A 15551-nucleotide genomic window follows, 5' to 3' on the forward strand; every position below is an offset into this window, starting at 1 on the left:
GGCAAATGAAGACCCTCTCCCAAGGGAAGGGGCAGCATGGTGGAATTGAACTAAACTGAACTAGAATCTGAGAAGCAAAGGTTACAGAAAGAGTTGCTGGATTCTGCTGTTTTCCCAGGAGCACTAGATGATTGTCTTAGGCCTAGAATTGTGGGAGATAATGCAGTTAGTGTGTAGGGAAGGGAGAAGGTGGAAAGATTGTTCTTCTCCAGAGTTGGATGAATCCCAGTGCTCTATTGGATAGATGGCTGTGTAAGAGCCACACAGTTATGGAAAGAAACTTTGGCCAATTATGGAAGGGAGAATGTCCACCAAACTGATGGCTGCAATGCTGCAGCCATTCAAAGAAAAAGAATGGCCCAAAGGGAGCCCCAAGGCTCTGTTGGCCAGTGGACCAAGGGAAGAATTCTGTCCTTCCAGCTGAGATGCTAGGAGGAAGACACAAGGGCCTAGACCCAGGGAGAGGAGGTGTGTGCAGATATCTTAAGGTTAGGGCAAAATGCTGATATTGGGTCATAGGCTGTGGCATACGGGCAGAAGCCACAGACAGATTCCAAAAGGCTTATCTGCTGAAGAACGTGAAATTCAAATCCCAATGGAGTGGAGATAGTCAAGTCTGTTGGGGTAGGGCAACCCCTTTCCTTCCTGTTGGCCCAGTACATAGTAGGTTGAGACTGTAATAAGACAGTAGGTCCCAAAGCCCCATCTGAGAACTTCTGACCCACAAACAACAGTCCAGACTCCACTGAATGCCTGCAAGGCCCTTCTTGATTGGATCTAACTAACTCTTCATGCTCATTTCTTGTCACTAACTTCAAATGTTCCTTCAAATGATCAAATACTTCATGCAATTTCACTCTTCCATGTTTTTACCCATATTATTCCTTCTTCCTAGAGTGTCCTTTTCTGCCTTAAATGTCCTTGTCTGCCTGACAAACTCCTATTTATCCTCTAAAATCCTGCCATGCACCACTTTTAATAACCCTCACATGCATATGTACCATTTCTATGCCTTGTATGTGTTTCTGTCATTGTGTTGGGTCATGTGCATTGTAATGACATGTTTACATCCTCCCCATGACCCAAGTCTCTAAGCTCTTTGAGAACAAGACCATGTCACACTCATCATCGTACCCCAATGTTTGGCCTCATCCCTGACACATGGTATGTGTGCAGGAACTATTTGTTGAACTGAAAGGAATCCAAATTTTTCCTTTACTGTCTTTCTAATACTAACACATTTGGGCACTTGATCTTACTCACTTTAGTTCTACATTATATACTGACTTACACAGGGTTTTCATTTAGCCCTTGTGCCTTTACAAGTTTTGATAAGTTTTACTGTAAATTGTATTGGTCTCTGTTTCATGTCTGACCTTACCAAGAAAACAAGATGAAATGTGACTAAAAAAAGTTGTAACCTAAGAAAGAATTTAGAAAATAGGTGTCAGAGTATGAGAATACATCACTGTTTATTCAACAGTGTCCTTGGTGCCATATCTCATGGCCCCAGAGGTCCACCCTCCTGCAGAGAAGGTAAACCATCTCGCTCTCTCAAGACTACCCAGCTCCCATTATTCTAAACCTGCCTTTTGTGACTACTTCAGTTTTCCAGGTACCTTGATAACAGGATGGAGAGGCTCTGGTATTTCAGTCACTAAAACTGTAGGTTTCCCCACAAGCTAATACATAAACATTCTGGCTCGCACATTCATCTCTTATGTGTTTGGTTCACAAATATCTGTCCTCCAGAGCAGATTCAACTTGAGTGTATTGAGAAACTCAATTTCATGTCCCTACAGAGCTTTCACTGGGCAACAGTGACCATATCAAGTTACTCTCTCCTTGATGGTCCTGACAGTCAGCCACTGCCTTCTACTTCTTTGTCATTCCCTTTTAATTTCACCTAACTACTTCTATATAACACATTTACAATTCACACAGCATTTTCACATTCTATATTTTATCTTCTTGATGTCTCATCCCCATTTCACCTGCAAGAAAACTGAGTCTCAGAAGGGTCAAGTGACTTGTCCAAGGATCCACACATCCTGTAAGCTGTGGATTATTTTCCTTTGCCTGCCCCTTAAATACCACAGTAGATGAAACTCTGAATCAAATTTCCTTGTTCTTTCTATCCACCATCATGCTATCCAGATGCTCACATCAGTCCAAACAGGAAGCAGCTCTGATGAGGGTGTGACAGGGGAGGAGGGGTAGAGCTCACCAAGTTGTACTTACAGAATACTCCTGTTGATCTATACTTTCTATTTCCCTCGGCTCTGGTTAACACTGGAACTAGGAATATTTTTCCTAATTGGAAGCTTTAAAAACTGACCCTCAGAGCAAGTGACTTTTTCATGGTCATAGAACCACTGGGAAGCTGATGTTCATTTGTTCCTTAGAGCAAGTATTTACTGAGTGGCCTGGAGACCAAGCAGCAATGTTACAACAGCCAGATCATTATCATCATCATCATCATCATCATCATCACCATTATCATTAAAATTGGCATTCAATGAGTGCTTACTATGTGCTGATCATCTTATTCAAGTCTCATAATAATTCCCACAAGAAAGGCATTATTATCCCCATTTTAGAGGTGATAAAACTGAGGTGCAGAGAGGTCTGTAACTTGTACATTATCACAGCACTAGTAAATAGTGGCGGTAGTAACCAGACCCATGTATGTCTGAATCCAAACACCCATGCTTCTGACCACTATGCTATCCCGTAGTACTACTGCACAAGTACAGGTTATATGTCCACACATAATTTTTTTTAATTGGGAAACTGTGTTTTTCCAGGACCCATCAGCTCCAAGTCAAGTAGTTGTCTTCAATCTAGTTGTGGAGGGTGCAGCTCAGTGGCCCATGCAGGGATCGAACAGGCAACCTTGGTGTTATGAGCACTGCACTCTAACCACCTGAGCCAACCGGCCGCCCCCACAAATAAACTTCTTAGATTAATCAGAGCCTTGGTAGTGGTCTGAAAGAGAGGGGAAATGGATATACAGCTCTCCATTAACTCTCTTGGTTCTTGAACTCCCTGAACCAAAGTCTGTATTCTGGCTGTGGTAGCTACTGACCCTGCATTACCCACACTCCTCTCATCACTGGCTGTTCCATGAACAATTACTTTTCCATGCAATACCTTGCCCTCTTCGCAATGCTGAACTCCTTCCCAACCTGATTGCTCACTGCCCCTTTCAAGAAAACCTCCTCAGATGAATAGAACCTGCTACCCTAGTCTTTCCATTTCTCCATAACATCTCCACCCTCTGGGAAAGAGCTTGTTCTAGTTAAATGTTTAAAGCTAAAGTTGCACGACCAGTCTCCCATCTTGCTCATGGTCATGTGTCCCAACTCCCCCATAGGCCATGTGGCTCTAGGGTCTTCTTCCCCCCCACACACACACAACGCACCCATCCTGGATAGACAGTGCCATGAGCAAAAAGGTTTAAGACTCATAGAGAATTTCAAATGCAGTTTATTGAAGCTACACAAGGAAATGGGAGTTTAAGACCTCTCCTCAAAAGACAGTCAACTTGCTTACACCGTATGTACAAAAACCAAAGCAGCACAGAGCTTGCTGCAAGAGATAGCATAGTAAGGAGCTGTCCAGAGCATGTCTGCCCCGTGCATGACAACGAAGCAGTGGATCTTAATCAGCCCGCCTCTGGCTGATTTAGAAGGTGCTTTGAAATGTAACGTGTGTGGTGGTGATGACTGAACTGTTTCTGAGGCAAAGAACAAAGCAGGGTCATTGCGAGAGACCTAGCTTGCCACTGATAAAAATTTCTTTGGGAAGCAGAGCAGAAAGGACAGAGCCAGGGAGGGATGATCAACTAAAGTGATTAATCATAGCTTTTTAATCCAATAAGGCTGGGACAATTGACCTTGGTCTTGCCGAGCATATTTGGTAATGATGAAGAGGGAGAGCCAACAGTATAGAGAGTGCCTCTTTATCTGGTCCCTCGGGAATAGCTGCTGGAAATAAACTTCACGCTGGAACTGCCACCAGAGGTCTTGGTGCCCCCAGAGCTGGATCCCCGGCCTCCGGAGGAACCCAAGCTGCCTCCAGAGCTCCCCCCGCCGCCAGCACCCCTGCCGCCAGAGCTGCCGCTCTGCCCTCCGGAACCGCCTCTGTGTCCCCCACTGCTGCCTCCGGCGCCGTAGCTGCCGCTGCCGCCGCCGCCACCTCCGGAGCCATAGCTGCCGCCGCCACCACCACCGGAGCCGTAGCTGCCTCCTCCAGAGCCGTAGCTGCCGCCGCCACCTCCGGAACCATAACTGCCCCCTCCGGAGCCGTAGCTACCCCCGCCGCCGCCGCCGGAACGGTAACCGCCGCCTCCTCGGCCACCACCTCCACTGGCGCTGGTATGGCTGGTGCTCACAGCTGCAAGGGAACACTCAGTTACCTTCAAACCTAGCTCCCTTTCCAACCCAGCAAAACCTCACAGGCCCCTGAGAAATCAGCTTGTACTTACACACACTCACGTTGGGGGCACACTCTCCAGACATCCTGTAAGAGAAGGAATAACAAATCCCTCATCACTCTCCAGCTTCACAAACTTTTTTCCTTCTTGTTTTCGTTTTAAGATTTTATTGGGGAATTGGAGGAGGGGAACAGCGTTGGGAAATCGGGGAAGGGGAACAGACACGTTGACAACCCTCTTCCCCAAGCTCCCTCCGCCATCCCAAAGCTCCCTGTCTGGGGCTTCCCCTTGATCAGAAACCTAATCCAGTCTCCTCTGCCTCCCAAACCTCTGATATGGTTTTCACACACAGGGAGAAATCTCCATATAAATTAGACAAGCCTTGCAGCTAATGGCGTGTTTCCTTTAAAGGCATTGACTTTAGGCCAGGTGATATCTGAGCCAACCCAGATAAAGAATAGATTTCTCCATCTCAAAGCACTTCATAAGGATGCTATAGCCCTCAAAAGAGAAAAGTGTGGGTCTCTGGTTCCCAAAGTGAAACTCAGTCTTTCTCCCTGCACCATGAACCTTTCCTTTCCCCATACCAGGACAAGCTGCAGTCACATGTTTGCATCTTCAACAGCAGCCAGCTTGCAAGGGAGGAAGCACATAAGAGGTGCCAAACTATCCAGGGTCCCTTTTTCACCTGCTCTCCTCTCCTTCCAGGAGGGTCCTGTAGGTGGCAATCTCCACGTCCAGGGCCAGCTTGGTGGTCATCAGGTCCTGGTAGTCACGCAGCAGGCGGGCCATGTCCTCCTTGGCCTTCTGCAGGGCATCCTCCAGCTCATTCAGCTTGCCCTGGGCATCTTTGAGGGCATTGTCACCACGTTGTTCAGCATCACTGATGGACTGCTGCAGCCCAGATATCTGAGAAAGGAGAATCCAGCACATTACACTCTCCTATTACCTAATCCCACCTTGGCCTTCTTAGCTCAAATTGATCTCTTCACCCCTGTGAGGCCTATACGCTAGATCCAGCAGAACCATGAGAGCTTAAGTCATCTCACGTATTCTCCTTCCAGATAGCATACCGCCATGTTGACTTCCTTAAAAGCCCCTACAAGTGATGCAGCAGCCTCTCTTGGCCATAAGCCAAGGCTCCTCTACCCCTTGACATTCTTTTAAATGCCTACCCTGAAACCTTCTAGCTGCCTTTCCTCTCATTCACCACCTCTTAAGTCTCACTTTGGATCATGGGCTAGATCACTCATGACCATCACTTCTATTTCTCTACTAGGTCATTTTTCACAAGTTTCCTTAAAGAGAACCCTAAGTGATGGCTGAATTCTGGAAATCAGTATAGTCACCAAAAGAACTAGGAATAATAAGATAACCTCGGTATGAACTGAAATATTAAAAACTAGAAAAGTGCCCTCTAATTAATTACCTTTGGGTCCTCCCTTCCCCATTCCAGTAGCAGGTGGAAGCAAGTACCTGTTTCTTGACACTGTCAATTTCAGATCTAAGTCTCTGGATTATCCGGTTCAGCTCTGAAATCTCCATCTTTGAATCTTTCAAACTGTCCCCATGTTTGCCAGCAGTGACCTGGAGCTCTTCATACTAAAGATCGTGGATCAAGTCAATTAGATGTGGCAGAGTACTCTATGGCTCATGCATACATATATAAGAGAAAACACAGGATAGCAAGACAAGACATTTCAGGAAACCTGGCCAGACATTCAGCCCATTCACCTTAGTCTGGTACAGGGCCTCAGCCTCAGCCTTGCTCTTCTGAGCAATCTCCTCATATTGGACCTTGACCTCGGCAATGATGCTGTCCAGGTCCAGGTTGCGGTTATTGTCCATGGAGAGGATGACATTGGTTTCACTGATATGAGTCTGCATCTGAGACAGCTCCTGCAAGATATAATAGTTCAGTGACTCTTATAGTGTTAACACAAAAAACACCTTAGCCAGAGGAAAGGGTCATGAGATGGAAGGTGTATTTTTATTCTTCTGGATAGTGGTGGGTTCAGGCTTAAAAGCTCTCCATTTGGGTAAACATGGTTGAAATTAGAGGACTTACCAGTTGGTAGAGCATTGTAAGGAAATCTATTTCTTGCTGCAAGTTGTCAACTTTGGCCTGAAGGTCCACCTTGGTCATATAAGCACCATCCACATCCTAGAGGAACAATAGACATCATGAAGTCATAGTCTTTCCAGGGCAAGTCCCTCTCACCAGCTGTGAGGGGATTTTCCATGTGGAAAATGTGTTTGGGGCCTACTCCACACCTTTATATCACAGGTGGACACAATCCCTAAATCGCCCCACCCCTGGGATCACAATCACAAAGGAGTTGCCTGACTTGCTGAGAACTTGCCTCCCCACTTACTACATGAAGTGCTGAGGGATGTGGAGAAGTAGCGTGCCTGGATAAATCCAGGTTCATGCTAATGTGGGGGAGAAAAACTCTACTTCAGCTGTTCATCAGGCCCACTACCTGGTTCTCCACATCATGATTTCTTTCTGCTTAGTAATTAGAGACCCTCTTCTATTGTTTATTTCAGATATGAGGTCCATCCTACAGAATTTGCTCACCTTTTTGATGGTCACAAATTCATTCTCTGCATTAGTCCGTTTGTTGATCTCTTCTTCATATCTGCAAGAAAATCAGAAGTGAATTCAGAGAAGGTGAGCTCCGAAGTCTGCTTTCTAGACTAAAATTGGCACTGCCTGTCATTGCTTTTCTATTATAAACCTAGGACATGTTGGCCACCCCTTTCTTCGGAGCAATAAAAACCATTAAGCTCTTTCTAGCTTCTGAAAAGATGAAGATATCTGAAAATGCCAGATTGATTTGCCTGTAACCAAAGACAAGACATTGTTGCATACTGTTCATAGTCTTAGCATGCCACTGTCTGGAAATATTTTAGAACAAAAGTCAAAAATCGCCCAGCCAGCTTTCCTTACTTGTTCCGGTAATCTTCCACCAGGTCTTGCATGTTCTTCAATTCCGTATCCATCCGAGATTGGTCACCCTTCAGTTGGTCCACTCTCTTTCTAAGATTGTTGATATATGATTCAAAGTAGGGCTCTAAGCTGTGAGTCCTAGTGGAGGTATCTACCTGCTGCAGCAGCTCCCATTTTGTTTGCAGCACTTGGTTCTGCTGCTCCAGGAACCTCACCTAAAAACACAAGACCCCATTACTCACTGGTGCAGAAGTGGAGTCCTATGGCCACTGAGCACCAAGGGCTACCACACAGCAAGGCCATACCTCACTTAGAAAAGAACTTCAATTCCTGTTTTCCTGGCCACGACAAACAGAAAAATAGGAAGAAGATGATCAAGTTCGTATCATCTTCATTGCAAAACCCAACTCACTGTTAATTCAGTGAAGCATTCATTTCCCTGAGAATGGCGGTTATAGTACTATTTCAGTTGGAACTTTAGAAGGGAGTAGCTGCACAAAAACCCAATAGCAAAGCACATAAAAGAAAAATTACTGCAGTTACACTTTGAAACAGGTACACAACACATAAGAGATTTGCCTTCCGATTTTTTTGGGGGTAGGTTGCCATAAAAATTGGTTTGCCTTCCCTGAGCATACACACAGTTCTAACATATATTGGGGAAATCCAAAATTGAATTCCAAATCTACCATGGATAACTTGAGTTGGCATGATTGATGATTAAGCAAAAAGTATAAAATGGTTTACATGTTTTTCCAGAACAGATACTTGGAAGTATAAGTATAAAAATATCTTGACCCTGATCTTGGACCAGTGTCAAATTCTCAGAGGGCAGACTTCTCTTTCTGAGAGCAAAAGATGTTTGGCACTGACTATATGCTTTCTGCTACAATATCCATTGCACTCTGTTTACACTCAACTCCCTTTTTATAGTTAGGAAGACTTTTCCAGGGCTCTCATTTGCACCCTAGAGGTTGAGTTAGCCTCTTTTCTGTTATCTTCAGTCAACATATGTGAGTCCCAATTCAGCTCAAGGGCTGAATTTAAAAAACACATCAAGGTGATGTCAAATTGGCACACGTTTACGTAGCCCACAGACCCCTTTGTCAAAGAGAGTTGTCATTAGCATCATTCACAAGCATATTTCTAACATATCTCCTAGAAGACAGTTCCACAAAATACATTTGAATCATCTAAACACAGAAAGTTGAGACTCAAACCCAAACTTGTCTTGGCTGTGCCAATTTCAAATGGACCAGGAACAGCGCTCCTGGTGCACTGAGCAGATCAACTCACCTTGTCAATGAAGGAAGCAAATTGGTTGTTGAGTGACTTGATTTGCTCCCTTTCTTGAGACTTTACTTTTTGGATCTCAGGGTCAATTTCCACATTGAGAGGTTGCAGGAGGCTCTGGTTGATGGTGACTTCCTGTATGCCACCAGGGGGGCAGACAGGTCCAAAACTACCCCCAAAGCCACCGCCACCAAAACCACCTCCACTGCCAAAGCCACCACCACCAAAACCACCTCCACTGCCAAAGCCACCACCGAAACCACCACTGCCAAAACCACCCCCAAAGCCACTACCACCAAAACCGCCACCTCCAAAGCCACTGCCACCATAACCACCACCAAAACCACTACGTCTACCTCCTCCAGCCACACTGATGGAGATACTTTTACTGCCACCAAGATTCACAAGACTCCGACTTCCAAAGCCGCCACCAGCACTCCCACCACCACATCCTCCACCTGAAAATCTCCCACCACCTCCTCCACTGCGGCGCATGGAGCCGCTGGTGGTCCTGCGCTGTAAGCTGACCACCCCGGCAGACCCAGAGCTGAAGCCTCCTCCACTCCGGTACCCAGACCTGGAACTAAAGTGGCGACTCATGTTGACTGAGAGAGAGTAGGAGCAAAGTAGAGAAAGGGAAGGAGCTAACTCTCCTCTATCCCAAGCACAGAGACTTCCTCTTATATACAGGGAGTGATTGGGCTTGGTCCTCGAGTCAGCGGGATGCAGCGCCACTCAAAGGTTTGGCTTGCCTGCAGCCATACAAGATTTTTACGAGCCTCAACAATACAATCAACACAACACACCTCGCTCCCGGGATGGTTCTCAAAATTGCTATGCGTGCAAGATTTCTCATGTAGTAATCGTTTTATCAGACAAAATCTTTCTTCAAGTGCTTGCGACTTTGGGAAAATAGGACCCCACGTCTGCCACCTGGTACTTCTTGATAGGATTTCATAACCTCCTGTCAGAAAGATATGCAAGTTCCCATTCTTGCCTTGCCCTTGTAAACTACTGAGACATTCTCTCCTCAGGAATGGCAGGTGCAGTTCCCCACACTTGACTCTCAGAAGGAGCTCTCTGACCCATTTCTAAGATCTGCCCTCCAAACCCCAGAGCTCACCAAGTTATATCTCCTGACACAAAGTCAGAGCTTGAATAAGTGAACAATCAAAATAAATTATTTTTATTAAACGTTAGCTTTACAAGTGCACTGCATTAATATTAGAGGAGGAGAAGCTGTCATCAAACAGGATGGATGGGCAGGTGAGCTGGAAGGACCAGAAGGGAGAGACATGTTCTTTTCTAAATTTTCCGGTTGTTCCTTTTCCTCAAAGAGACACCAGCAACAGAAAACAGGTGCAAACAAAGGCATCACAAAGCATATAAAGCAGTGAGATGAGCAAATAGAAGCTATTTTATACACTTTATAAAGCAAAGGGCTGGAGGTATGACTTGACAGGTGGTTCAAGCCTCACACTAGACTATATGGAGAAATGAATGCAGATTTAGAAGGCAGTCTGGGAAGCCTGATCTGAGAAGCTAAAATTGTTTCTGGACAATAGTCATGGCAAAAGTAATAATAATAATAACAATAACAATAATAATAGCTAACATGTAACAAAAACTTGTCATGTGAGGGGTGTAAATGTCTAACTATTATGTTGCTTTGTACACCTGAAACTAATTAAAAAAAATGACCATGTACCAGGCACTGTTCTACATATTCTGTATGTATTAACTTACTTGATTTTCACAACTTTGAGATTGGTACTATTATGCTACCCATCTTTAAAATGAGGAAACTGAGGCACAGAGGCTGAATAGCCTGCCCAAGTTTACCTAGATGGTAGGTGGCATGGCTGAGATTTGAACCAAAGATGCTGAGCTACAGTGTGCAAGATCCTAACCAGTGTGTTATAACCAGTGTATGATAGCACAGCAACAGAAGTCGGGGTGTGCTGCTTGCTCACTGTGTAAAGCCAGACAGCATGGGAACTGTCCCACTTCAGAGAGCTGCAGAAGGCCCATTTTATCCCTTTGAATCCTTGGCTCCAGATACACTCTTGGAAAATGTTTCTTCAGTTCACTCTGAGAAGGGAAGATGAGAGGTGCAAAGTTCGTGGGGAGATTTTGCTTCCATCCAGGTGCAAGAGTACCCAGCATGCACTGCGATGGGCCAGGAAATCCCAGAACCCTTCCTGGAGAGCAGCATTTGATCAATCTTAATGGGAAATAGTAACATTGAAATTTGGAACGACCCGAAGCCCACACAGACTTTCATTCTGAGACTTTTTAGAAGCCTGGTGTGCTCCTCACACTTGCATATAAATATAGAATTGAAGATTCAGTGTGGAGAAGCCAGTGCCAATTTCAGCAAGCTCTAAGCAACTCTAAGCGGTGAATCATAGACCTGTGTGGGTGGTCTCCACTGTGGAATACAAGATATACAGGGAAAGAGGAATCTGTGAAGACTATCTGGTCCTGTTGCCCTATGGTTCTGAACCAAGACAGCTGAGTGTCTGCTCTCTGCAGCCGCTGAGACTTGCCTCTCCTCTTCTCCCACAGTTTTTGCCCTACACCCTCCTCCAGAAAATGCCCCTCACCTCTCTACTGCTCCCCCTCCTTCCCCGCCATCTCCATGCCACTGTTGTCTGAAACTGTCCTAACACCAACATCCTTGGGCTGCTAAGCCAACTATCTCTATAGGGGATGAGTAATCCAGATCTTGTTCCTAAGTAGGAACAATGGAACAACTTGGGACAATCTTGGTGTGGTAATGACTGTTGCCTAATTGCCTTCTGACAGGCAAACAAAATTATTTTAGTTCAGCACACTCCCTTGAGGATGAGATGTATCACTCTGCGCAATTGATTCCTTCTAGCATTTTGGAGGGGTGTGCACATGTATATGTGTGCATGTGTGTATTCATTCTCTCACCTCTGCCAGCCAAAAGCAGATCTTTGCAGTGATTCATGCTTCCATCCTCAAACTAAGAAACTGACAGAGAGAAAAATCAAAGAGGTGGAAGGTCAGGTAATCAATAGAAATTTGCAGAGCTTTATGACTTGCTCTAGCTGCTACCATGAGGAGGAAAAGACACAGGAACTAGAAGGAACCAGAAGACATAAAAATCACCATTGGCTTATATTTGCATAGCTCACCTCACCAAGGACATACACAAACACTCTCCCTATAAGAGCCCTGAGAACTAGACAGTCAAGCTATTTTCAACCCATTTTACAAAACAGAAGACTGAGGATCAGAGGGATTAAATGACTTGCTTAGACACTGCAGCTAGGAAAAGACACATGGGTACAGGAACCTGAGCTTTCTGGTTTCAATGCAAGTGTTCTTCCTCCTAAACTGGAGAAGAGGCTCAAGGAAAAGCAACTGGAACTGGTTCTCATAAATGAATGCACCAAGAATCACAGAATGTCCCCATCTGCAGGAACTCAAAGATCCTTACCATCTAATCTACCTATCAGAGAAGTGAGAAACCAGAACCAAAGAAGTCAAAGAAACGTCTCCCAAGTCATGCAATCAATGCCTGGGGATCCTCCAATTTCTGAACCAAACTCCTATTCTCTTTCCACTGCTTACTTTTGAGGCAATCCAATAGGGCTGGAAACTGCCCTGCTGCCAGTTAACCAAGCTCATCATTTTCTGAGATGTCCCCAGGATTGTGGAGGGGGTGTGATGATTTTAAAGTGGGAGAAAGGTGTTAACCACACACTCTCAATCCTGGCTTATTTGCGTACTCTAAATTTACAAAATAAAGGCAAAATGAAAATAAAGACAAAATGAAAGAGACATTAATATCGACAGAAAACAACCATGTGCAAGGAGCTACATCTTATTTAAACATCACAAAAAGTCCACAAAGTGGTATTCATTAGCCTCATTTTAAAGGAAAGGCAACTTAGGTTCACAGATACATGCCCAACGTCCCTCAGGTGGTAACTGACAAGCCAGGTTTATCAGACTCCGAGGACATGCCTGCCCTCGTCCCGTGGGCCTCTTCATATCATTGACCTGCATCACCTACAGCTTTTCTGATCACCTTCTCATCAAGCCTTACACCTGACTTTTCTGCTCCCATGCTTTGCTGAGACTAGTCAGTCCTCTTCTTCCCTTTTTCTCTGTTCCTCTCCATCTTCCAAACCCACCTTTACTCTTCTTTTCCCTGAAAAGCCTTCCAGTTGCCTTGGCAACTCTCTTCAAACTCCTGCCTATAGTCTAGATCTGGAGCCACCTAAGGTTTCAATTCCTGAGCATGTGGACCTGAATCTGGTTTTGGTCCATCAGGCCTTGAGGGCAATGCCTACATCTCCTCTGCTCCTCCAGGGAGTTTTCCTCGATTCACACTACTCAGCTGCTCCGTTGGTTTCTTTTTCTAAACTCAGTTGCCGCCTGATTCAAGTGAATATTTATATACCAATGGGCTCATTTTCACATGTGTGTGCATGTGCGTGTGTGTGTGTGTGCACATGTGTGTGTGTATGTGTTTGCTGGTCCCTCAATTACTCTGTAAGCCTTTTAAAAGCAAGACTAAGTCCTCCATGTCTTTGGGTGCCCTCCCAGCACCCCTGCTTACCCCAGCCTCCCACATAGTTCCCTGCACTTGAGGGGTACACCTATCAATGCTGGATAACAGAAAGCCAGAGTACCTCCAACCCCAAGGACTCACACACACACCCCAGAACTGACCCTGGAGATGTGGCTGTCACAGGCAGGCCACGGCAGGGACAGGTGTGGTGGTTTTGGAGCTTTCTGAGGGGTGGGACTTAGGAAAAAGTTGAAGAGACACATGCAGTGACAAGCCACCCAGCCCTGCGGGACTCCACCAGGAACGTGGGAGACGGAAATTTCAGGGGAATGGGGAAAGCTGAGACCTGGGAGGCATAAAGGAGAATCACAAACAATGGGGAGGCGGGGTGAGATGTTGAAAGCTGGCAGCCAACAGAGGAGGGGCTCAAGCTGCTTATACAGGAGGGGCAGGTGCAGAACTAGGGGCAGCCTGTTCAGGATAGACAGCAAAGGAGGAGGCACCTGGGAGCCACTCACTAGCAGTGCTGAGCAGAGTAGAGGCCGGAAAGGAGGAAGCCACCGATGAGCATGTAGGAGAGGGAGGTACAGGTTGTCTTACTTTGAGCCATGGAATCATCCAGATCAGGCCCTATTCCTGACAGCAAATTTGTAGTTGTGCGACCCTAAGGAGGTCATTTACCCTCTCTGAGCCTAAGTTTCCTAGTCTGTGAACTAAGGACTGTATCTACCTTACAGGGAAATTGAAGTGTGGTGGACAACAGACAGAAGGAGGAGGAAGGATTCTCTCTCACCCTTGCACTTAGACGGACGCAGAAGATGATCTAACTATTAGGAAAAGCTTTAGAACAAGCCCCTGTTTCACTGGAAACAGTGGAAAGACCCAGAAAGAAAGTTTAGGTTCTTGAAAGGAGGCCATCTTGTAGGAGAAAGCCTTAAGGGGACCATAAATCTGTATTAGGGAAACCAAGGGCCCACCACATACAGGAAGGCTTGCTGAGCGCACCTGAAGCAGAGGAAAGTGAGGCTAGACTGGGAATCACTCCCACTGTGGAATGCCTGCTTGGCAGGGTGGGGGCGATCCCCAGGGCTAAGCACACTGGGACAGGTGTGGAAGCCGGGCCACACACTCTGAGTCCTTCATAAACCCTTCAGGGCTGTCACTGGGACATTCAGAACTGACTCTCCATGCTGGAGAAGCTGCCAACATCCCAAGTTGTGAACTCAGTTTTGTAACAGAACATTAATCAACCCAAAGACACTCAGTTCCCTGGACTGATCAGGAAACTGATAAAACCAGGGCAACAGGTCCAACAAAACCATGGGGCTACACTGAGCTTGAAGAGAGACTGTCAAAGCACATAGCTCCTGATTTGAAGACACATCCTGGATCACTTTGCTGGTAATTGAATGTGAGGTGACATTCTTGAGAGATTTCCATAAGCCAAGGACTTTCCAGCCCACAAATGCACATCTAGTCCTAGGTCAGACAGAGTTGGAACTTTATGAAGTCAATGGTTGCTCCTCCTGTTCACCACGTCCCCAGATTGAAATCTATGTAGATGAGAAGCTGGTGGAATTAAATTTAGATTCCCAGAGCGCCCTGCCCTGCGGTGGCCGCTAAGAGGGAGGAGCAGCTGGCAAACTTCCCCTGGGAGTCTTGCTGCTGAGTTCCATGTTCCCTCCTGCTTGCCTCTCTGTTGATTAATGGATGCACCTGCTTGGTTCTCCCTCTGAGTATCTGCCTTATGGGAATAGCATTGCCCTAGAAGGACCATAGAGCCCCCACGTGTGGTCTCGCCAGCCCTCCTCCAGGGCCAGTGAGAATCATATGAGATAATGCATGTGGGAGCGTTTTGTAGCATATGGTAAAGGGCTGGTATGGTATATTGCTCATTGTCCCCAATGGGATTGTTTCTTACCTGTAACAGCAATATTGTTTATCCCAGGAAGTCTCTTCTGGTATCTTTTAGTGCTAGCCCCCATTGCTCAGGCCCAGAATATCACATCAAGACTTCTCATTTAGACTCCAAGGTCCTCTTTGATTAACTCTCTCTCCTTGGCCCTCATTTCTCACACCCCTGCTCTGTGAAAATTCTGTTCCAGTATTCCTAGAATTCACACACATGACCTTGACTGAGATAGTCAAGGCTTCTGAAAAGAAAAGGCAAGTGCATGTTTTCTGGGATAATCCCAGTTCCTGTACAGAAGGTTCCCAGAGCCGATGTGGATTCCCTAAAAACATCACATGCACAGGCATGATACAGGGATAATCAAATCCATACCCTGTAATAGTTCTAGTGGTGCCATAAAACTTGG

The 15551-nt window shown here is 45.8% G+C and overlaps 2 protein-coding genes across 3 annotated transcripts in view; both read right to left on the minus strand.

The window, feature by feature from the left end:
- Nucleotides 1-15551, minus strand: part of LOC109391837 (keratin, type II cytoskeletal 5-like) — a 334229-nt gene that overhangs the window by 162904 nt on the left and 155774 nt on the right. The gene's annotated exons all lie outside the window — the stretch shown is intronic.
- On the minus strand, nt 3490-9335 carry KRT1 (keratin 1). 2 transcript variants are annotated; one of them, XM_019659741.1, is made up of 9 exons: nt 8688-9335; nt 7392-7606; nt 7020-7080; nt 6507-6602; nt 6173-6337; nt 5915-6040; nt 5127-5347; nt 4496-4524; nt 3490-4428 (listed from the first exon to the last, which is right to left on the minus strand). In XM_019659741.1, exons 1-9 carry the CDS (start codon nt 9282-9284, stop codon nt 3965-3967), a joined length of 1974 nt encoding a protein of 657 aa, XP_019515286.1. In that variant the 5' UTR covers nt 9285-9335; the 3' UTR covers nt 3490-3964. The 2 variants fall into 2 exon arrangements, with proteins under 2 accessions (XP_019515286.1, XP_019515287.1); XM_019659742.1 differs by having other exon boundaries at nt 3490-4398; nt 4490-4524.

The sequence above is a fragment of the Hipposideros armiger genome, unplaced genomic scaffold (genome assembly GCF_001890085.2).
Source record: "Hipposideros armiger isolate ML-2016 unplaced genomic scaffold, ASM189008v1 scaffold_303, whole genome shotgun sequence".
NCBI classification, from domain to species: domain Eukaryota; kingdom Metazoa; phylum Chordata; class Mammalia; order Chiroptera; family Hipposideridae; genus Hipposideros; species Hipposideros armiger.